This window comes from Cheilinus undulatus, linkage group 9 (genome assembly GCF_018320785.1).
Source record: "Cheilinus undulatus linkage group 9, ASM1832078v1, whole genome shotgun sequence".
Lineage (NCBI taxonomy): Eukaryota > Metazoa > Chordata > Actinopteri > Labriformes > Labridae > Cheilinus > Cheilinus undulatus.
In genome coordinates, this window is record NC_054873.1 from 41718347 (window position 1) to 41743410 (window position 25064).

Genomic DNA, 25064 nt, shown 5'->3' on the forward strand with positions numbered 1-25064 from the left:
CATATAACCAGTGTGAGAAGCTGTGCAGGACCATGTGAAACTGAAGTGTATTTTTCTTTTTTCTCTGTCTTTTCATGGCTCAGGAAAGAACGGCCTTGACCTCAGACCATGGCCTACACTCTGGGTTCGGCCACTGATGGCCAGACGCGCACTGTCGCGCCTCAACACTGTGTCACTCGGGTGGAGCTGTCTGTCACTGCATCCAGCCTGCTGGACCGAGATGTAGCCTCCAAGTCAGACCCCTTCTGTGTCCTCTTCCACGAGGTGGATGGAAACTGGGTGGAGGTAAGGATGGAAGGATGGTGGGATGAGAGAAAATGGCAGATGGAGAGATAGCGAAGGACTTGATGTCTCAGTAAAAATCAGCAGAGGGTAAATGGCAGAATTAGGAGAAAAGGCTGAACAAAGAGATAATCATTAATGCTAAGATTATAAGCAGCCAAGCCCACGCTGGTGCTCTCCATGCTGTTCATATTAACTTCAGTAAGGTGGCGTGAAGAGGATAATAGTGAAGCAGAAATAAAAAGAAGGTTAAGGCATGCTGGGAGATCTTAAAGTGTTACAAGTGCTTTCAAGGTCACATCAAGCATGCTGGCACTTCCAACAAAGGATGGAGCAGAGGATTTTGTTTGTTTGTTGTCTATATAAGTTTGCAGAAAGTGTACACTGTGAACTAGATCCAAACTCATGTTGTCTGGACCATCTGCCGTGTGCGTCAGCCTGCCCGGCCCAGGAGGAACTTGCCACATCTATTACTGTGTCTAATTCTAGAAACAGAAATCTTTGTTATGCCCAGATTCAATGCAAAAAAGTCTTTTGTATCTGTCTGCTAGCTAGCGACTATCTGGGACCTCACTGTGAGTTGTTTGTATGTCCCCTCCATGTCTGCTGAGAAATTTCACACTGAAATTAATTAATTTTGAAGGAGAGGCTCCAATTAGTAAATCAACTCAGGAAGGCAAGATTAATCTGAGTAAATGCTCTGTGAAGTTTGAACTTTGGACTACTCTGACACATGGATTCATGTTGACCTTTAAGGGGACAGAAAGTCCAAAACAGAGGATGCTGTCTCAGGGTGTTAGCTTTCCTGTGTTAGAGAGAAAACTTATCTCTTTACACTCTGCAGTAACTTTTAAATGAACTTAACGGTTAGTGATGTTGATCAAATTGCATCAAGGAGGCTTAGAGTCCAGTGGAAAGTATTGAAAGGAACACACATTTTCCAACTCCACTCTAGCAGCCCTTGACTCCAGTGAGCTATGGCATGGACAACAACATGTAAAATCAGTGTTATAATCCATGTAGCATCATACTGAACATCCAAAATTGAAGGCCCAGTCCCCATTTACAACACTCTAAAAATGTTAGTGCACTTTACTTAATTAAATCAGTGAAACATTTTTACACTCAAAAATAATGATTAGATTTCAAAGCCTTGGAATTAAGTAAAACAAATCAAAATTAATAATGAGTAAATCTAACTTATATTTTCAAACATGTCTACCTAAATTGAGTTAGTAGAATTACCAAATTAAATTGAGTAAATGTATTTAAAATTCTTTGTTACTGTACTGAAATAAAAGGTACATAGCCCAAGCTCAAAATTTTTGTTGAAACTGATTACATCAACCACTTTTCTTTACAGGATGACTGCTGCATATGTCTGTGGACAGCCCTGATTGAGATAGCCCACTGTTATCATTTTTAAATCCAACCATCTCTGCTGCTGTCACAGTCAGTGGGCGTCAGCAGACACTGCAGTTACCACTACAGTTATGGCGGCCTGCCAAGATGTCAGTGCCCACAAATAGGTTGTAGGATTTGTCTATGAAAGAGGCGGCTCAGTTATAGAGTTCGCCGACTCTCAAACAGAGAGTCAGGGGTTTGATACCCAGCTCCTCCAGTCTAATATCAAGATACTACACCCCCCCACATTGCTCCTGGTGGTGCATTAGGAGTGTGAATGTGAACAAATGTGAATGATTGGCTAATACTGATGGACACTTAACATAGCAGCCTCCCCATATAGTGAGTGAATGTGATGTGAGTGTAAAAGCGCTTTGAGTAGTCATTTGTCCAGAAAAGCTTTATTCAACCTGAGCTTCATTGACTGTTGACAAAGCAATATCAAATGAGTTATTTGTAATTCAATCTCTTTATCATTCCGTTAGTTTTGTACACACTTGAATATTTTCTCTGGTGTAAATTTACAACTTTATAGTCATTCTTATCTGTGCACAAATGTTTGAAAATAATTAAAGGCCTGTCTATCTACTGTAAAAAGACCGTACCAGGACTGTACGGCTCGCCAAACATTCTGCCTATGCATGAAGTACCAAAGTACAACTGTTGGGCTAACTGCTCTTTATGGCCCTTTTAGAAACAATCATTAAAGCAAGAGTTTCTAAAGTGTTTTGTCCAACTCTTACTTTAGTTCAAAAGTAAATATAAAGCAGCCATGCTTTTTTTTAGCCACAGTTACATCCACAGTAAGTCAATTCTGCCACCAGGGGCCTGTTAATCAAAACAACAAAGCATGATGAGTAGAGACATGGGGCTGCACGGCGGCGCAGGGGTTAGCGTTGTTGCCTCACAGCAAGAAGGTTGCTGGTTTGCTTCCGGCCAGGGCCTTTCTGTGTGGAGTTTGCATGTTCTCCCTGTGCATGTGTGGGTTCTCGTCGAGTACTCCAGCTTCCTCCCACCACCAAAAACATGCTCGTTAGGTTGATTGATCACTCTAAATTGGCCGTAGGTGTTAATGTGAGCGTGCCTGGTTGTCTGTCTCTATATGTCAGCCCTGTGATTGACTGGCGACCAGTCCAGGGTGTACCCCGCCTCTTGCCCAATGACAGCTAGGATAGGCTCCAGCACCCCACAACCCGAATGGGACAAGCAGTATAGAAAATGGATGGATGGAGTAGAGACATAATGCTCAACTCCACCCTCCTCTGCTGATATGTTTTTACTTTTAATTAAGGACTCAACAAAACTGTGTTCCAACAGGTGTATGCTCCACGTTACAGAGGTAAACTTGGGTGATCGAACTGGCAACTGCATGGAATGATTGTGGTGAATAATCGTTGCCCATCACAAGTCATCAACACAAAACATGAATAAGTCGCAGCAGCAGAAGGCTGGATTTCAGTAGCAGTTCCCTGTGCATGTTGTAGTAGTGTCTGCATAACCAGTAAACAAGTTTTCTGCCATATTGGCTCGAACATGACAGCCACTGTAACTGAACACATCCCATTACAAATACAACAATAAGGTTTGCATTAAGGCTGGGCAGTTAATCGTAAATTAGATTAAATCGTAATTTGGCCTGCTGCAATTTTCAAATCGCAGAATTTGCAATATTTCTTGAACTTGATATTTGTCAAAATACCAGTTTAATAAATCAATTTTTTGCAGCGGCTGAGATTTTATGTAGCCTAGCGTTACTTCACGAAAATCAAACCCCACTGCGATCAGGTGGTAGCCCGCCTCACCCCCCCCCCCCCACCCCAGCCGCCTCCTTTATAGCTTAAAGCTTGTTGCACCCCCATATTCAGATTCATGCTACTATGGATTAATTGGTTTGGCAATAATTTCATTGTTTTCAGGACACATGGTCTTATTTATGGATTTATTTATTGCTTGAATTGGTCGAAAAATACATAAGAATAGTCACATATTAAATTACAATTGCAATATTTGGGGAAAAAAAAATCTCAATTAAATTATTTTTGCAAATCATTCATCCCTAATTTGCATCTGCATTTGTTTAAAAACTGATCAGTAGACCTTGCATAAATCAACAGATTGGTTTTGTGCAGCTATACTTTGTATCCTATATGGGAGTCGTCCTGCTTACTTTTATAGAAACAGAATATGGTCTGATGGTTTAATGTACCATATTTTGATGGTGCAGAAAAAGAAACATGAGTGCTAAGTTGCAGCTGCTCCACAGGAACATGGTGATGAAGTTCTGGTGTGTGTAGGCTGCTGCCTCAAGGCTTTTTTGTTGCAAACAGCTGGTCAACAGGGCAGCCTGGTTTCTGTGCATGTGTGTTTATGTGTATGTGTAGGCGAGTGCCTCAGGTTCTAGCTAGCTGACGGTCAGCAGGGCATGTGGCTCCGATGTGAATTTACCAACAGTTCCTATGGTAACGGTAAAGGAAACAAAAGCTTAGCACTCCTGGTGTGAGGGAGCGATAAAGAAGGCGAAATGAGGCCCGAACCTTTTCTCGGATATTATCCACAGCTCACCATTTCTCTCACATCACAGCTCTCGCACTTTCTCTGATCTCCTCCTGTTAGCTTTGTTTTCTCTCTTCTGCGATTGTCTCCCTCATTTATGTCTCCACGCTTCCCCTCTCCGTCTTTCTCTGTCTCACTGTCGCTTCAGTCTGTGAGCTGGAGGTGTGAGAAGCAGCTGGCTCCATTGGGAGAAAGGGAGGGAGAGGGTAAGAGGGTAAAAGTGTGAGAGTGAAGAGGTGTGAGAGAAGGGAAGAGAGGGTTAGGGGAAAAGCAGGCACGGAAAGTGGAAGAGAGGAGAGATGGAGAGACAAGAGGTGAGAGTGAAGAGAAAAAGGGAAAGTTGAGAAAATTGAATGATAAAGAGAAAGGATAACTAAAACTGGTGATAGAGAGGCTTTAAATAAAACTATAGGCCTGCAGAATTATAAAAATCAGCAATGCCAATGATGTGGCATCTTCACACACTACTTGAGCTATTTTCTACATCGGGTTGATTTTTCAGTCCCAAGTCCAAATCCTCAAACTTGTGAGGAATCACAACACGTGTGACTGACTCAGATATGCAACACGACAAGTGAGAACTCACATTGAAGATTATAAACAACACTGCAGGCATGCCAAAATCACTGAGCTTCAAAGTCAGGAGAGCAGCAGCTAAGCAAAGTTTAATGATGGGATTTACTGAAACATGTTTTCAATAACCTTTCTGCTTTATTATGCTCACCTAAATGTTGCACTAAAATGAAAATATGGCTGAGTTACTGAGCATCATTGATAAACACTTTCACCTAAGAAACAAATCAGTTAAAATATTGCCATGCAGGTGAATGCTGAATGATTTAAAGGCCACATTATTACCCTTTAAGACAAGTTTATAGTGGTCTCAGAGGTCCCCCAAAACATGCCTGTGGAGTTTGTTGCTGAAAAACACCTCCAGTATTTGATTTTAGCATGTCTAGAAAAACCCCTCTGTTTGAGCCCTGCTCAGAACGAGCTGTTTCTGTGTCTGTGGCTTTATATGGTCATATGCTGTCTGACCCGCCCCTCTCAGGAAATGGATGTGGCTCTCCTGATGGTGGAACTTTCTTCTAAGGGGGGAGGGCCAACTGAACCTGGGGGCGGGGCTAACTCCCCACATGACATCAAGGGGGGAAGATCTGAGAACGACTTGTTTCAGCACACATTTTCTGAGAGATGGAGAAAGAGAGGGGAAGGGAATGGATTTTTCTGATTCTTGGGGGGATGTGGACAGGCCAGGGGGCACATACAGTATTTTGGCTAGAAAAGCCTGAAAAAGTGTGTTTTGCATAGTATGTGACCTTTAAGCTGCCACATTAAAGTGGAACAAATAATTACACTCTCTGCATTTTTTAAATTTTACAGAACTTTTAACCGCCCTGAGCTTTTTTTTTTCCCCCCAACACAATGATACTCTTGTCTCACTAACCTCACATTTTTGATAGTTGCTGTGATTCTATGTCTGAGTGATAATTTGAAATTAAACAGTTGGAAATATACTGTATACTAAAACAGGCTAATATTTTGTCTTATTATCTTCTTGGTGTGTAAATCAGTCCCTTCTTGCACAAAATATACATAACATTAAATGTGGTGCTGTGTGTTGAAAGTTGTGTGAGTACTAGGGATGCACAATATTAGATTTTGGTGGATTCCTGATCCTGTGTTGACAGCAGGATGATAAATCCAATCTATGCACAGTAACCATTCCAGTGCATAAATGACACCTACGTATATGTTCCCAAACTTAAGGCTTAGTTATTTATACTCTCTGTGTGGATAGCAGCACAGACACAAACTAATGCAAAATTGTGATGCTGAAAGATGTGGTACGTTTTTTATTCCAAAAAGCTAGGGGGTGTTGTCTTGTGCGCGGCCAGGTGAATCTTATAAATCTGTACTCAGTCCCCCATAATGACAAGGTAAAAACAGAATTTTAGACATTTTTGTAAATTTGTGAAAAACATAAATATCATACTGACATAAGTATTCAGCCCCTTTGCAAAAACACTTAAAGTTCAGCTGTAAATATACATGGGTGTCTGTAAATTTACAGGGTTGGCCTGCTCAAGCATTGGCTCTGTGTGGGTAATACCAACATAACTTTTATTCTCATAATATGACTTATTTCTCTCACGCCTTTATTTTTGTAATTACCAATTTATTCTTGTAAAACTAAGAATTAAGCTCTTGAATCGTTTATTTGGCCGTAGTAGTCTGTTGGTTCCCACAAGGAGCCCAAATGAAAGCAGAGTAAGCTACGGTTTAAGAATTTTGGAGCTGCAGATGTTTTCAGGTGATTTTTTTCTAACAGCATCTTCTCTGATGTCTGAGTCTTTGAAACTACTTGGGATTAATCCACTCCTTTATCATCTAAACACTGAAGTGTCTGGTTGTGTTTTCTCAATCCAAAGGGGCATAATTTCTTCTTTACTCAGACATAAAGATCAAATGTTAGTGGGGTGTTGTTAAAGCTTATGTGACATCTGTTGTCAAAGTTACAGTATAGCCTTTAGTCATTCTTGATCTCATTGTCCTGTAGTGAGCTGTTTAGAATAGAATCCAGCTCTTCATGTTGTCTTATTGCACTATTTGCATCTCAGGGGAAAATGTCTGTCAGTTTTGCTGTCTTCTATTTTTGTTCTATGTATCTGATCATAGACTTGGACAGATATAAAAGCCCTGAAATGGATGCCACAAGGTTCTATGTTCCCCAGCTCAGTGAGCCAGGTTCAGATCCACTGAGGCACAAATATGAGACATGCACTCCAGCCTGCCGGGCTGCAGCGAAGCCTTAGTGATATCAGTTTTTAAGCCAAAGTGCACCCATTCTTCTCTGCTCTCCTCCCATGCGTCACACAGATGGATAAGAGCTGTGAGCACTGTTAGCAGGCTGGAGTTAAAACCCTTTTCTCTCTGAAACAGGACCACAGCCTTACTCTTTTTAGTTCTATAGTTATAACACCGTCTAAAGCCAGAGAAATGTGAGATATGTAAATGCACTTATAAGTGCAGGTAAAGGATACTTAAAAAATCTCACACATGAGGTATTAACACTAAATCAAGCCAGACATTAGTGGATATTTCTGCCCTGAGAAAGATTGAGAACAGCAAAGTAATACTTAAGTGGTATTTTTTCCCACTGTGGCCAAGAGAGAACACTGAACAAAAGTAAAATAAAAAAATAAAAAAAATGTTCAAAAAAATGCTACAATTAACCAGATAACACTGAATTCTAAGCACGCCAACATTTAGCAACTCAGTAGTGTTCACTGGTAGTGCTGTCATTCGATTAGAAACATTAACTCTGATTATTTTACAGGCTTTGTGATTAATCAGTTGCTATGACAGTATATCAATAATGTGAGGGTTAACATACCTGATTATAGAAGATTACTCCCAACTTCAACATTTGAATATCACTCATTTACTCCTCTTATGAAGAGATAATTCCCAGAATTTTCCCTGCCCCCTGTTTGTGTCCCTCACAAGCTCAGGATTTGAAAAATATTATATTGGTGTAAAAAAGTGCAGTCCCTCTATACCCTCTTGAGCCTGTCTACATGAGTCACAGTGGATACTAAAATCAGAAAATCAATAATGTTTAAACTATCAAACTACTTAATATACTTTATATATTTCATTTAGTCTTGCTAAATGTTAGCATTTAAACCAGAAATCAGTTCTTCGTCACTTCTCAAAAACACTGCACGCAGAAATTACATTTTTTAGAGCAGTGAAGAAAAACCATACAAAGGAGAAAGAAGGACCCACTGCAGCAGCAAAGTTAGAAGGCACATTCATTATTCTCTGTATGTATGTGTTAAAAACCCTCCAAAGCAGCATCGCTTTTAGGACAAGAAGTGACACTGGTAATTTAAATTCAAAAAACTGTTAAACCATAAATTTTAGCCTCATACTTTTTTCCCTCTTGAAGAAGCTGTTGCGATGTTCCATTGATGCTATCCATGCCTCTGTAGCCCCTATGGAAGCTTTTCTAGTGAGCCTGAGACTTGGTTGAGTTTCTAGGGACTTCAAAGATTGAATCCACATTGGTAGACCCAAATTGAACATCTTTTTATCCATTTTTAATCCACTTTTGATCTTTTTTTGCCACTAGCTTGAAAGCTAATGAATGCTAACCACCATAATATTTCCCCAGAATGCTTTGTGAGGGGTGAAAAATGACAGGCTGTTCCTTCATTATGTCCTGCTGTGTCGCATGCTTAAAGATGCAGATCTTTATTGAGAAGGCCTAAATAGAGCATAATGGAGAGAAAAAGAGCTAGAGAGCCTGTGATGTGGCTCTCTGTGTCATTGTTATAGTAACGTTTTGCAGTAAAACTCTCAATAATTAGCAGGAATCCGACTTTAAGTGTCACAGAGAGGCTGCACAGTGTGACTGATCCATGTTCTGAGTTCACTGTTAAGCTAAAATAATTTGGTCCAGAAGCGTCTCTAGTAAAAACATACATCAGTTTATGTGAGGGAAACATAAGCTAAAAGCACATTAGCCTTGTGCATCAAATTAAAGTAAAATGAAATACCTTTAAGTGTTAACTGGAAAAAGACTTAGCTGCAAGTAGCATACACTCAAAAAACTCATTTTACCTGCTACAGAACATTTTTATTCCCAGATCAGTGCTGAATAATGGTCCCAAGCTGGGTAGCAGTTTTTAATCCACTGTGGTGGGACTGGCAGAATAAAAGTGAATTTGCAGACTTTACGAGCTGGTTATATACGATGTTTCTAGAAGCGATGCTTTTCGAAAACCAAAGTTTCATTTTTTGATGAAAACTTCAATAAATGCAGTTGTGAAGATGAGGATTGTGTTTGTATTTGAGGGAAATAAAATAGATGTAACAGACTGAATCAATGAAAAAGCTGTCGACATACATTTCCAGTCATAGTTTTAGTTGATGAAATTAACACTGCTTTCATTCTTTTGTCTTTCCACTAACTATAGAAAAATGTCGACAATGGTATCTATAAAGACTCAGATCAATAAGGAGTATCAGTATTAATATAATCTCCATCCCTAGAGCTCAGGAAGGACAGAACCTTTCTAAAAACTCAGTGGATGATTGAACAAGCATTCTGTCCGTCATACCACCATGACCAATCAGAGCAACAAGACATCTGACGTACTCGGTTGGCTCAGCCACCAGGGAGTGAACTACATAACGCCAACTTGACATGCAGCTGTTATCGTTCAGTAAAGCCACTTAGTAAATTAGCCTCTTGCAGAAGTTGGTAAGGAAAAGAGCAAAAACCCATTTTCCACCAAGAAAAGCTTTCATCATGAGTCTTCTCCTCAAATGAAGCTGATTTTGTCATGTGTTTCTCTGACAGATAATAAACATCTAAGATTAAAAAGCTTTGCCAGTTGGAGCTGCTTGATGACAGATGAGGAGTCTGTGCAAGGTTAGGCACACCCTGTACAGGGGGGCATTTTTTCCCTCCAAGTTGTTTGATTTTAAGAGGGAGGGGCAATTAATCCAAATGAAATTATGACCGACTGCAATTTTCAAATTGCAGAAGTGCATTAATTCTTTAACCTGAAATGTGTGTCAAAATACTCGTTTAATACAATTCAAGTATGATTTTTTTAAGAATAGCTAACAAAAAACCTATTTTCCATGTTTTTGTATGTTTTTCTTAATCAGAATGAGACTGACCATGACAATTAGCTCACTTTCCCAAAATTGTCATTTCTAGTTTTTAATAAGATACCAATTATGCATTATTAGGAGCAGCATCATTAGGAGCAGCATCGTAGCTGTTTGTCAGGAAGCCAAAGGCCTGTCTCAGCTCGGCCTCTGTCTTTGTTTCTAGGCTGAGATGCTGCCAGTTTGAGGCAGCATTTGAATACAGCAATGGCCATGGATGGGCTTAAAAAGACAGTTTCTGCAACCAGTGGGTGACGTCACTCAGACTACATCCAAAACCTCATCCAGCCTGTGGTCCCTTTTTATCCCGATCATATTTTTAAGTCTCAGAAGTTGGGGTTTTTTTTGCATTGTGAATCAATTTTCAAAGTATGTGAGCAATATTTGTCAAGGATTCTTAGTGGTGTAAGGAAACGATCAAATTGAGCGTGGTCAGAATAACTTGGGGACTTCTGCCAAGCTTTATAAACAGTAACAGGAGTAAATTTATATGAAATGGGAAGATTGCACATCAATAAATTTAATGGAGTAAATGAATTATTAAATTAAATTGAATTAAATTTAATTTAATGGATAAGTTCATCCGTGATCCATAAATTCAGTTAAACGTGTTTCTTTGACAGCACTTTTAAAGTTGTATAGCAGGTTAATTCATTTATAAAGCAAAAAATGTTATCCAATGCAATGACTGTGCTTGTGATGGGATGAAAAGCAATCTGAGATTTTCTGGTGGTACATCTCGTTATTTTGAAGATTCTTCAGTTTGAACCACAACTGTTGGCTTCACTTTGGCATTAAATTATGAAGCCAGGAAACAACAAAGTCCACCCAGTTTGTGCTCTTTGGCCCCTATGAAGAAAAGAACTGATAGTTATGTGTGTGGGCATCAATAACTCTCTAATGACACTACTAAGTTTCAGAACTGAGCACAAACCTGTTTATTTCAACAAAGTGAAAACAGAAATGAAATGCTTAGTTTCGTTATTCTATAGATCGTTGTCTGTTTGAACATAATGGACATCTTGTGGCTGCTGTGTTAGGTGGATCTTAAAATGGTCAGAATCACAAATGAGAAAGCACAATGACAGCCCAGGGGCAAACCTTTGACCCTGACGAGGTCCTAATATCAATGTTAACATTAACTTCTGTTATTTATATGTTTTTTAGCTGAATTAACATTCATCATTGTTTGTTATAACCAGGTATAACTTCAGGTCTTTTTAACAGAGTCACAGTCAGGGGGGTTAAATTTTTTATTCACTGTGCCAGCCTCTGGTTAGATTCTAGCACATCTGTCCATTGAACATTCAAAAGTAACATTGGTATTCAGTATAATTCTGGAGTGGTGACAGGCCAGCGTTGTACTGACCTCATCTAATGGTTCATAAACACACTGTTCAGAGTGTTCTGGCTGAGTCAGACAGGAGAGTAGCACGCATAGTGAGCATTAGTCATCCAACCACCCGGTGTAGAGGACCTGGAGCAAAATCATGACTCTCTCAGTGCACTTACTGAGAGCCTCAAACTCTAATCTGTCTGGCTATTGTCAGGGATACTTACTGGGAGCATGAGAACTCACCATTAGTGGTGCCTTCTAGCTGGAACATCTGTGGAAAAGTAAAGAATGTAAGAAAAAAGGGCTAAAATGACATGAGAGTCCTTAGCATGTCTTCAGATTCTTTATTTGTTAGGAATTGTGAGGGAATTTCACCATTTGCCAATTTGAGGAAAGCCTAGTTAGTTAAGGATGCAAGACTTTATGTTTTTACTGCAAATGTTCAGTAAGTTACTGGGTACTAGCTGCATTACCTTCGCTGTAATTTCACAGTAATATAGCGTAACTACTTTACAGTAATTTGTTGTAAATATTTCAGAGTAAATCACAATAAAAGTACAGGTATACTATATTTTTACAGTTGCCATGTCCATACAGTTAATGTGATACAGCAGTGTGTAACTGTGGGATTGCAGTACCTTGCTGTACATAAATGACAGTAAATGCCTGGATTTTTATGTTGTTTTACTACAATAATACCACTCAGTAGCCATGAATTAATTGTAATTTTAAAGTAAATTAATACAGTTAAATATTGTAAATTTGACTTGATTTGTGATACTACCTTATCTCGTAATATCCCTATGATAACTGAAGGAAGCTTTTACAAAACAGTGCAGCACGAAAAACTTGGCTTAATGTGGGCTAACAAGCTTGACAACCAACTTGACACTCACAAACCTCTAACTTCTTCTTCACACTAGAAAGTGGAGCTAATTTAATAACTTCACTGTGGTTCATACATTGTTGGTTCATTTTGTAACTCGCGCCCAATATATATATATATATATATATATATATATATATATATATATATATATATATATTTTATTTTATTATTTTTTTTTTTTTGCAAAAAAACATTACCACTGTGCTCTTCTTTGGTCAGGATGGCAATGGTCTCTGACTTTTTCAGCTGTCGTGCTACAGCAATATGTAATGAAAACCTTGAGTCAGAGAAAGAACACATTAACCTCAGGAACACATGCATTTCAAATGTTAAAAAGATATGTCACAGTCATGTGTTGGTGCAACAGATTACAGCTGTGATTTTCAGACTGTTTGCAACCAAATTTGACCATGCTAGAGCAACCTCATTCAACTCTAACACTCTGCCCTCCTTATCACTATCATTTACACCATCATGTTATAAATATCATGACATACAGTACATCATTAGAAAGTTAAGATTCTTGTGATCCTGACTCGTGCTACACAAATACACGATTTATGTATTTATGTATTAAGTTGCACTTTAAACGTGAATAAAAATGCCTGCAGAAAGGTCTTTAAGTGTACAATAGTGACATTATTGCACAAGTTATGAGATAAAAGTTGTACTGCAATGACTTCAGTTTCTGGTTAACCCAAAACATTAACTTCAGTTAATGTTTTCAGTTGAGAAATACACACCTCAAAATTATCATTATTTTCTGCATTTTCCTTAATAATCAAGCAAGTAGACTCATGATACCATTTCTGAATTATATCGTAATCATATTCACAAATCAAAATCAAGTCCAGTATAATCACAATCACACATAATATCCAAATCTGCAGAACTAATCCTGACTCCATAAACCATTTCAACGTCCAAACAAAACAGCAGCCATCCATGCATTCATTAGACACAGAGAAACCAACACACATCACGTACATTAAGATCCATGAATTGCTTAAAATCTATAAACAACAGAGACTTTTTTTTATATTACCAGTCTGCACTAAAGCCTTTATGAGCTGTGGATAGTATATAACTTTAGCAGAATATATAACTGTAGCAGAATTTCACCATAAAAGTTTTGGGCCATATTGGCTTGTGCTTTAAAAAGCTCTCGGTTCAGGGTGGGTTGCTTTTCTTTGAAAATAACAAACAGAATTTAAGTGTTCAGCTTGGATGATTGCTTTTCATATCAACACCCACCTTAAAGTGGATCTTAAAAAATCCTAACACCAATTTTTGATAAACGGATGAATAGATATGTGCTCATAAACTGACACACCTGTTTCATATATTAATATTATGGGATATGCGGTATCCATCTGCTTTGAAAGGTTGATATTCTCAGCTCTGGCCTTTATTCTATGTTGATCATGTTGTAATTTACTTGGCACTTGTTACAGTTTTGATGCTACATTTATCTTAAATTGGGTATTGCCAGCTGTGAATCTGTGACTTTACTGTGTCTTATAAAAAGCTACATAGGTTGTGTTTGACAATAGTGTGACACTCTGTGCTGTTAGTGGTGATACGATGATGAGGCTAAATCCAGCAAAGAGGAAAATGTAGTGGTCTAGACAGCCTTAAATTTAGTGGATGTATCCTCAGCTTGGCACAGAAGTGACAAAGGAAGGCTGGCTGTGAGGAGTAAGAGACCAGCCTGTACCGACTCAGTCAAAAAGCAGCTCAATGTTGGATTAACGGCTACGCTTGATAGTATATTACCTGGTTAAGCCAATTTCACTCTGTTTTTTATATTTTAAATGTTTTTTTTTTTGGTCTATATTGCCTTGACAGTTTGAAGTTTATATTTAAAACTACCTTCTTTTTAAAACCAAACCTTTATGCACTGCTTCAGCCACAGTCTAGTTAAATGACATTTACTGAATAATCATTACTTTTAAAAAATCATTCTTTCCTCCTGTTTCTTGTGTTTTTAGCTTTGCCGCACTGAAACCGCTGTGAACAACTTGAACCCGGTGTTTGGAAAGAAGTTTCAGGTGGACTATCACTTTGAGGAGATCCAGAAGCTGCGCTTTGCCATGTTTGATGAAGACAAGTGTGCCACACAGCTCTACGAACATGACTTCCTGGGAGAGTTCATTTGTACACTGGGAGTGGTATGAAATTACTTCAGCTCTTATCTAATGGACTCACTATTATGAGTAACTATAAAGTGTTTGATTGTATGGCCTCCCCTTTTTTTTAAATTTTTTTTTGTTTTATCATCTGGCTATTAAGCTAATCAGTTCATTCAGGCTGAGCTTTGATAATGCTACATTTTGAAGGTGATGTATAAAATCACTACAAAAAATCCTTATTGAAGAAAGAGTAAATTAGATTACTTTGGGTTGTGACTTTACACTGCAGGAGCAGTGGTGTCCATTTCATTATGAATATGTATTTTAGTTTAATAACTGCAATCATAATTTATGATTATAGTCATAGCAACAGCAAACTGGAATTCAGTTTGCATTTTCAATAACCCAAAGTTTCTTTTACCTTCTTTTGGAATGTCCTTTGTAATTATAGAAAAAAGGAATACCATGGTTGATTGGTAACTGTCAGCTGACATTGATTTAAAATATGTGACTGAAATATCAGCTACAATGCTTGGAGTCACCAATCCAATCACTCTGGTGTTTGAGGGAAGCAATGTGTATGAGTGTAAATATAAGGGCTTCATTAAATTGCCATCTAGAAGGCACGTCAGCACGTCAGTATTCTGAAACAAATGTAAATGAAATGCTGCACTGTTGTCTGTCCTCTTAAACATGTCTAATGCAGCTCAGTCATCCTGTGTTTAAAACTGCCAAACTTTGATTTTTAGTCCCTTTAGTTAAACCATTGTCATCATCCGTTGCTGAATTCTGTGTTCAAATCCTTGTTGAAACATTTAGATAAAGGCCTGCTAGTTAATTTATGTATGCTGTTTACAGTTTTAAAGCTGCTAACATCATTTAGGATGCTTTTAAAGTCCAGTTATTATAAGGTAAAGGTGAAGTCCTCATGATGCGTTCAAATGTAGTTGTAGTTGCATAATACGGCTGACTAAATGTTCTCACACTTGATGCCTTGCATTTAATAGACTGTTTGTGTAGTTCAGGCTACTGAACATTGAGAACTCGTCAGAAAGTGTATTAATATGCATGTTAATTCACATAGGTTAACACATGTAAAGAATGAATCCTTACACTCTATTTCAGGTGTTTATACTGTAGGATACCTGTTGCATTGCTTCTTGGGAGGTTTGCTCTATTGGACAAAGTCATAAAAAGCACTCAATACTAGGTTCAGTTTACTTTATTTGTACATGTAGGTAGATTTGTTTTGCAGCTGAGGATGTAATGGTATCAGGATCTCACAGTACGGTATTACCTCTGTAACAAGTAATGCTAGAGTATGGCACAGAGCGCTGCAGGTATGCATTAGGCTTAATATCCTTAAACTTTGGCTCCAGTGTGTTTACTAACTTTTTAAACGCCTTTGTTTGTCCGACACTGAAAACAGCTATAGGTCTTCGGTTATATGTAGATATATGATAAATTTAGAGAGCCCTCACGCTGTTGTGGGGACGTGGGATTGTGAACACTTCCTTAAGAGTCTTTTGGCCTGGCCAGATTCTGCTCCTCGAATCTATGCGACTCTTTTCAGGGTGATGATTGTTCCAAGTTGTTTCACAGAAATAAGAAAATGAGTTGTGGTGTAATTAAGCTAAGATAAGTAGGACACTAGAGTCTGCTAACATTCATTAACCACAAAGCTCCCTGACTTCGTTGTAGAAACCCAAACTCCTTCTCTCAGCACACATCTTCTTTGTTTTCATGTGATGTGTTTTTTCTTGGTTTTACTCAAGTTTGAGTTTTTATATTTATTATTTTTTGCTACGTGGTGTGAATTGTCCAGATTTCCAATGTCAACCAGCCCCCTATTTTTTATTAGCTTTCTTTTTTTGCATGGCAGTTGTTTTTGTGGTAATTTTCAGACTTCCTGCAAGTCTGCAAGGTTCTTGGTTCTTATACAACCATACAGCTAAATACAAACAAAAGCCTCCTCTCCTCAGTCTCATTTTGTGAACACAAACAAAGTAATGTAGACCTGGCACACACAAAAAAAAATCTTAAATTGATTTAAATTGTTACAAACTTAGAGGACAAACAAAAACTGAATGACGTGATCATAACAATTTTATCATAATTATTTTGAAACCATTCATGGGTATTGATTTTTTGCCTTCATTCATTGTGTTTCTGTTTTGTCAGGCTGCTTTATAAAAAAAGTTTTCCTTTCTTTCTGTTCTGTCAGACCCTCATGCTGTATTCCAAAACATTATACAACTTCAATTCTAAAAAGTTGGGGCGCTTTGTAAAATGTAAATAAAAACAGAATGCAATCATTTGCAACTCTGATGAACCCCATACAAAAACAAAAGATGTTGAGACATTTTGCCATTTCATGAAAAATATTAGCCTATTTTGAATTTGATGACAGCAACAAATAAAATAAAAGGTAGGGACGGGAAAACAGAAGACTGGAAAAGTCAGTGGCATTTTGTAAATATTAGGTTAATCAGCATCAGGTCACTGATATGACTGGGTATAAAAAGGATTTTTGGAAAGGCAGGGTCCCTCAGAAGTAAAGACGGGCAGAAGTTCACCATCTGCAAAAAACTGCATCTAAAATTAATTTCAGAAAAATGTAAAATTGTGAAGACTTTGAATGTCAACAGTACATAATATAATCAAAGGATTCAGAGAACTTGGTGAAATTTCTGTGCCCATGGGACAAAGCTGAAGGCCAACATTGGATGCTCGTGCTCTTCGGCCCTTAGGTAGCACTGCATTAAAAGCAGACACGATTCTGTACTGGAAATCACTGCGTGGGCTCAGGAACACTTCTAGAAATCACTGTTTGTCAACGCAGTTCCCCATGCTATCCACAAATGCAAGTTAAAGCTGTATCATGCAAAGAAGAAGCCATTAGTGAACAGGATCCAGAAATGCCACCCTCTTCCCTGGGCCTAAGCTCATTAGAAACAGACTGAGGCAAACTGTTCTGTGGTGATGAATCAAAATGTGAATTATTTTTGGATGCTGTTCTTTTTGGAAACTACAGATGCTGTGTCCTGCAGACTAAATATTTGTACTAAATATTACACTTTGTTAACATTTTACAAAGTGCCAAAACATTTTTGGAATTGGGTTTGTTTATTCCACATCGATATCACTGCCTGGTTATTTTGTGTTGTTCAGTCAAAAGTGTGAAAACTGAGAAACTATTGAAATAATCAAGAAGGCACGTATCCAGGTGTTATGTTCAGGATCATCAACAGTAATTTCTTCCCTTTTAAGAATCTTTTCTCATTCATGTTCCACCTGTTTCTCTTTCATTTTGCACTAGATTGTCTCCAATAAGAAACTTCACAGACCGTTGATCTTAGCCAATGGGAAGCCAGCTGGCAAGGGATCCATTACGGTGAGCCTCAGTGCTGTGATTTAAAGTTACTTTTCCTATCTTTTACCCTGGTTGTGTCTGTGTCCTGTTGACTCTTGAACACACACATACCCCTCCCACACACACAGATTCTGACAGTGTACCATCTAATCAGAGGTGGTAGCTGGTCATGTGGTCACTGTTGTTTACTATAATGGCATGTTTTCTTCAGCTTTTGATGATAGTGACCGTGCTGAAGGTGTTATTGAGGCTGCTTTTGTTGCTATTATTGATGTCATGACTGTGATGCTGCTGCTCTTCCTGCTGATGATGCTGTGAGTGCTGGTTGCCAGTATTTTTTGTAGCAGCTAATGTTGTGTTGTTACGTTATTTCAGATAACAGCTCAGGAGCTGTCTGACAACAGAATCATCACTTTGACCCTGAGTGGGCGTAAACTGGATAAGAAGGTAGGCAGTTAGACCCACACTTACACTAACATACACACACATATACACACTGAATAGAAATGCAAGCACACACACTTAAGCATAATCAGAGTGCATTAGAGAAATACACACTACACCAGGACAGAGCCCACGCAGACAAGGTTTACGGTACATGTCTCTCACCTTTATCCCCTTATTAAAGGGCCTTATGAGTACTGGTAGCTGGAGTTTATTTTTAATCTTATTTGTTAAAGCAACAGCTGGAATAGGATTAATAAAACAATGTTGAATTAGTATTTATATACATGCCTGGCATCTTTTGATTAAACTCCAAAGATAAATGTGAAGCACCATCGATGCAGGAAGGAGATTAGTTTCTAATAAAAACTTTCTTGTTAAATATCCATTCATGTAATGAAGTTTAGCCAAAGAGAGGAGACATTTGGGATAAACAAATAAACTGTCCCTGTGGTGTGCAGGACTTCTTTGGAAAGTCAGACCCCTACCTTGAGTTCCACAAACAGGGAGAAGATGGAAAATGGATGCTGGTACACAGGACAGAGGTGAGTCATAAGTGGAGGAAAACATCAACGCCTGTCATTGGTAGTTAAACAGCTGGTTTCAGCCAGTTCTCTTTAAAACTATATTGGTTTTTAGGTAATTCTCTGGCCATAGCTGTTTTAAAATATACAGACCAAACACTTCATTAGGTACGCCTGTTCATATTGCCTGTAAACACAAATATGCTCAGTGCAAATTGCTGAAGGAGTGGGAGTGTTTCCTACACCCCCTCCCTTGATATGTTTTTATCCCTGCCTCTGCTCAGCCTGACTGCATCCAGCCCTTAAACACTGATGGTCTAATGTCAGCATTTACTGTGAAACTGAACATTTATAACATATAACCAAAACTGGAGATTTATTTACTCATACTACAGTCTGACAGTCCAGTAGAGCTGTCATTCTGACTAGTGAAATCTGGACAGACTGTGCTTCAAAAGTTTCCTTTTAATGTCCTGTTTATATGTCTGATATGTATCTTTTGCTCAGACATGCACACAGAAAAAATGCTCTTGCTATCTCACATGTAGCTACACACATACAAACACAGCATCTCAAGCAAATACAGCTTGCTGTGAAATAGTCACTGTCAAGATCTTTTAGTAATCCGTAATATTTGACTCAGCTCTGTAATAATCAGTTCTTTCAGCTAACAAACAGCTCTTCTTCTGACCCCCTACCATTTTAGGTTGTAGAAAATCAACCAAATTAAGAAATGCTTTGAACAAATATTGATGAACTGCATTTATTGTTTGAAATTATTCCTTATAATTAAAGAAAACCATAAATTATGTTTCCCATGAAAGAGCTGCCTCTTAAAATCAACTTGTCTGCAGAAGGACATCATCATTGGTGGCTGGATGGATGCAGATATTTTCTGCTGATCCTTTTATTTTAGATTTGAATGGCACATCAATCAGGCCATCCTACTGTGGTCATGGTAAATTTCAGAAGTTTGAATGCCGTGACGTTTGGGAATCTGCTAGTGGCTTTGCTCTCTGTGTGAATGTGCAGTCATATGACCAAAATATCAGACACGTCAGAAAATCATCCATGTCAAAAGTAGCAAATTAAGCCATTGTGTCCCCACAACCTATCTACCGCAAACCAGAATAGGCTTGAACAAAAGCACAGTGTATGCCTGGCTACAGATAGAAGGCCAGTTGCAACTTGGAAGATTTTTCTATTTTGTTTTAGAGAACATCTCCCCCTCTGTTTTTTTTAATAGTTTGCACTCTGCAAATATCAAATCGGCAGTGGTATCAATCCATGCATTCAGACTTGAAGACATGGTCAGGACAATCTGGAAAGTTCAAATCAAGCAACAGAATGAGGAAGAAAGATGATGTGACTTGAACCTAGTGATCAGAATTTCAGCTTTTCTCAGTGATACAGATCATTTGGCTCGGCTCAGTAAGAAGAGTCAGCACTTTCAGCTCCCAAATAGCTCTGTCATTTTGACTTCATTAGATCAGAATTTTGCAGTGTTTTGACATATGATTGATAAATGTGCTTGTATTTTCCTTTAAGTGTGCTTGTTTTTTATATTACAAAAAAAATCTAATGTATGTATTCTCTGAATCATCTCTCCAAAATGCCTCTTTGGCCTGATGAAAACTGCTCACTGGCTGACACCCATGGTATAAAACAATGTTTAACTACTGAGCACGAATTCTGCAGTTGTTCAGTCAATCAAGTAACAAAAAAAATAAAAAATAAAAAATAAAAAAACTGGACAGGACAATCAGGCCAGAATTAAGTGTTAATAACATGACAGCATGAATCAATCCTGGCTTGTACTGATGAAACAGGCAGGTGGTGTTGGTGGTGTAATGGTGTAGGAGCTATTGTCTTGGCACACTTTTGACCCTCAGCACCAACTGAGCGTTTTGTAAACCCCAAAGCCTACCTGAGTATCGTTGCTAACCGTATCCATCCTTTCCTTACACATTGTCTGCTCAAATCATCTCAGGCTTGATTATTAAACATGACTGTACTCAAATGCCCTCTGCAGTCACCAGATCTTAGTCCAGTAGAAGTGCAGCTGACAAATCTGCAGCAGCAAGATGCTGCTATCATGCCAATATTAATCAAAACCTTTGAGGAATGTTTTCTGTGCCAGGCTGAATCTTTGCCATGAAAAATTAAGACTTCAAGCTGGTTCAAGTAGGTCTGAGCAAAGTGCAACCAATGAAGAGGTCAGTGAGTGAATATTGTCTGTAGTGTAATTTACTAATTACATTCCTGCTTCTTTGTCTGTGCCTCCAGGTCATAAAGAACACTTTAGATCCATCATGGAAATCCTTTACTGTGCCACTCATTTCTTTATGCAATGGAGATGTGGACAGGAACATCAAGGTTTGTGGTTATAGCTTTAGATTTTTAAACTGGATTTTTTTTTTTATAATGTAAGCTGTGCTGATTGTTGAAAGGATTACAGTGTGTTTTATTAGTACAGTTTTATTGCCCATGTCAGTTATAACCAGCTTTTATCAACATAACAGTTCATTTGTATTCACCCAAGAAAGATTTTTGAAAGTTATGACAATTATAGAGGGGAAGAAATACTAGAGAATTCTGCAGAGTCAGATAGAAAGCTTCAGAAGATAACCCTTCATGTAACGTATGATGATATGATGTGATGTGATCCACAAATAACAGGTCCTGTGTTACGATTACGATAACGACGGAGGACACGACTTCATTGGAGAGTTTCAAACCACAGTTTCCAAGATGAGTGAAGCCCAGAACTCAGTGGAGGTAAAATATAGATGACTTCAGTTCAATTTTGTGTCTCTGGCAGTTCAGTTCAATAGCATCTAAATGTTGCTTCATTCATTTATGCACATTAATCATTTTAACCCATGAATGACAGATTTAATGGTCATTTTTGTTATTTTAACCTCTGGATTACATTGTTTATTGTTTTATTTATATGTTTATTTGGTAGGCTCCTCATTAGCTAAACCCTAGAATACAGCTGTTCCTTCAGGGGTCCAAATTTATCGGATGTACATATAAACTGCAATTAAGCCCAACAATCAAAGACTAAATTAATGATTAGTTAAATTAACAACTATCAAGAAATATTAAAAATACATATTAACAGGATTCCCACAAATACTTGAAAATTCTTTAAAGTCTTAAATTGGACTTTTGAAATTTAAGGCTATAAAAGTTCTCAACAAGTCTTATTCTTAAATGTGAGAGGTCTGGAATTTTAGATGGCTTTTTGGCTATGACATTTCTTCATCCAGTCATTTTTTCTGACCAACTTTGCACAATTTGACTCATTCTTTTTGCATGTATTTGTCATGGTTACAGTTCTTAGTCCTACCAAATTGCCCACTGAAAATATGTACAGGCTCCCCTTATTTGGACAGGTATTCCTTTATAATAATGAAACTGTTTGGTATCAGGTGAGCAAACCTGAAAATATGTTATGATTAGGGCTGTCAATAGATTAAAATTTTTAATCGCGATTAATCTCACAAATTTCATAGTTAACACGAAATTAATCGCAAATTAATTGCACTTTTTTGTCCATTCTAAATGCACCTTACAGGACTATTTAACAAGATTTAGATACCCTCATCAACACAAGTGGACAAAAATACTTTTTTTTAATGCTAATGTTTGTTCATGTCAACAACCCAAAACAACAGATAATGTCCAGAAAATTCTGTAGACTAAGATCAAAGATACTGAAGGCTCCACAAATATGCTGAGAGCATAACATGGTAAACTCAAGCCCACCAAGCCACAACAGATGGAGATACTGACCTTAATGTAACATTACTGAATAATACCACAGACTTGTAGAAGTTCACTCCTCTGTTGTTCTCAGCAGCTTAACACAGAATAACAGATCTCATCATCACACATGTACATAAAGAGCATGGTCAGTGAAGTTTAAATAACTTAAAGATCATTCCTGGATCCTTCACACTAAAGCAGAGAATTTTGGTCTCACATGAGGGAAATAAAGGCTCACAATCATCCCTTTACACCAAGAGGACTTACAACAGATGATACAAAAAGAGAGACTAAATACAGTTGGAGAATTACACTACAGATTACTCAAAAAAATTTTTCTTCATAAATAAAGGGGACCCACAGTCTGATAATGCTTTTTAACTTATATTATGATACTCTACAGAGCTTCTTCACTCCCAAGGCTCACCTGTAACACCTCTGTTCCCCTGTCACACACCAGCCTCTCCTGCTGTCTCCTCCTCCTCCTCTTCCTCCTCATGATGTAGCTGTATATTCACCAGCGTCAGACCGTCTCCTATAGGGACTGCAGAGTCTTTGACACCTTCGCAGCATCTCGATTGTTTTTTAAAAATTTGGTGTTTATTTACAGTTCCGATCGATTGTTTTAGTAAGTTTCGTTTTGTCTGAATACTTTCACTTTCAAGCAGGAGCTGAGTGGGCATGGGAGAGGGCGGTAAACAGACCTTTATGAGGCATGATCGGGTCAGTCAATGGTGAATATAAAGGGTCAGTGCAGCTGTAGTGCCGGTTCATAGCAGATATAAATAAAATGATAAATCATACTGGCCCAAAAGTACGTCAACCCACCAGGAAATGCCCGGTATGCCAGATAGTGAGTCCATCCCTGCTTGCAGAGTTGTCTGAGCATAAACAATCCAGCATGGCAAAGGGGGCAGCTCTGCATTAGCAGTGTGCTCGGCCAGTGAGTGTTACGGGCTATTTAAGACTCTATGAACTCTTGGTAACTCAGTTCATGTCAACAGTAAGAGAAAATAACTTCAATTTTATATCCGGCATGATCTAAAAGCTGAACCTGCCATTAAAACGTCTCTGTCCTTTATCCATTTCTGCTCGCTTGTACTGCATCACGACGGCATTGCTTCCTGATCTGGCAAACTACGGGATGGGTCGAGGGTCACACAGAACGCGCATGCATTAATCGTGCAACAAAAAAGATAATGGCATTAAAAGTCATTTGAGTTAACACGATATTAACACATTAACTTTGACAGCCCTAGTTATGATAAATATCAAAATATGGCATATTGATAGAATAGCAGCATAAAACATGCTAGAAATATGCGTGTTTATGACCCAAAAATGTCTTTGTCCTGTACCATTTGACATTTCATGAACAATACATGAAATGAGAACATTTATTTTGGGGGACATTGCACATGCCTTTCAATTTTTATTGTTTGCTTTGCAAAAGGTGGTATTATAGTTTCTCAGTTCAGGTCTGAAAGACCATTGTGGTGAAGAGAGAGCTGAACTGGAAAGCAAAATTCTCAATTTACCGGTCAATCTTTGTCCCAACCCTCACCTGTGGTCATGAACTCTGGGTAATGGCTAAAAGAGCGAGATCGTGGGTTCAATTGATCGAAATGAGATTCCTCAGTAGGGTGGCTGGGCTCAGCCTTAGAGATAGGGTGAGGAGCTCAGACATCATTTCTGGGCACGTCCAACTGGAACGAGACCCCAGGGTAGGCCCAGAACTTGCTGAAGGGATTATATACAGTCATGGACAAAAGTATAGGCACCCCTGTTGTTCCAATGCACATAAATGAAATAAACGTGTATACCAAAGACATTTGTAATTGCAACAATTTCTGGGAGAAATGGGGTATTTTCTGGAAAAATTCCAGGGGTGCCATACATTCGTCCATGACTATATCTCATCTGCCCTGGGAATGCCTGTCAGTCTCCAGGAGGAGTTGGAAATGTTGCTGGGGAGAGAGATTTCTGGGTTGACTCGCTTAGCCCGCTGCCACCATGACCAAACCTGGATAAGTGGGAGAAAATGGATGGATGGAGGTCTGATAGAGGTCTTAAAAAGTCTTAAATTTGACTTTCAAAAGTGTCTTGGAACCCTGATTAAACTGTACAGAAACCTTTCTGTCAAACATAAAGATATTGATCACAAGACATTTATTTAAGGCATAATGTAGAGATAAACAAAACTGCAAACAAATATATGCATATTGTCTTACAAATAAATTGCTCCAAGGTGTGAAACCTTGGTTCTCTGAAAACTCCATTCTACCAAAGCACTGCATTGATGTAAATTAACATTAATATGCCACAGTGCTCGAATAAATGCAAACATCAGTATTTACTAAAGCAAGAAAACTAAATGTAAGCATTCTTAAAAACAGAGGCAAGAACAATTCTGAATAAACTAAAAAAACACATGGTATGTGTATCAGTATGCATTTCATCTCAGTGATAAATCAGTATTTTAACAAGTTAACAGCAGTATTCAGACTCAAGTAAAGTTGATTGCACTAGTGAGAGATATAAAAGAGGCTATCAACAGCCAACTACAGAGGAGACTCAGCTCAAGCAGCAACCTCTATTGTTGAAAAACAGAGCCAATGTGGATGTGCAAGAAAACAACAGTTTTTCAAGTGTCCACTTGAGGCTG

At 38.3% G+C, this 25064-nt stretch overlaps 1 protein-coding gene across 2 annotated transcripts in view; it reads left to right on the plus strand.

The window, feature by feature from the left end:
• Positions 1–25064, plus strand: part of cpne2 (copine II) — a 73630-nt gene that overhangs the window by 8183 nt on the left and 40383 nt on the right. For both annotated transcript variants that reach the window (XR_005992351.1, XM_041795595.1), the window contains exons 2-8: positions 84–285; positions 14144–14323; positions 17604–17678; positions 18033–18104; positions 18563–18646; positions 20912–21001; positions 21305–21403. Coding sequence is in view for 1 of the 2 variants with exons in the window: in XM_041795595.1 (XP_041651529.1) it covers positions 109–285; positions 14144–14323; positions 17604–17678; positions 18033–18104; positions 18563–18646; positions 20912–21001; positions 21305–21403 (777 nt within the window). In the remaining variant the exon portion in view is untranslated. The remainder of the gene's footprint in view (positions 1–83; positions 286–14143; positions 14324–17603; positions 17679–18032; positions 18105–18562; positions 18647–20911; positions 21002–21304; positions 21404–25064) is intronic.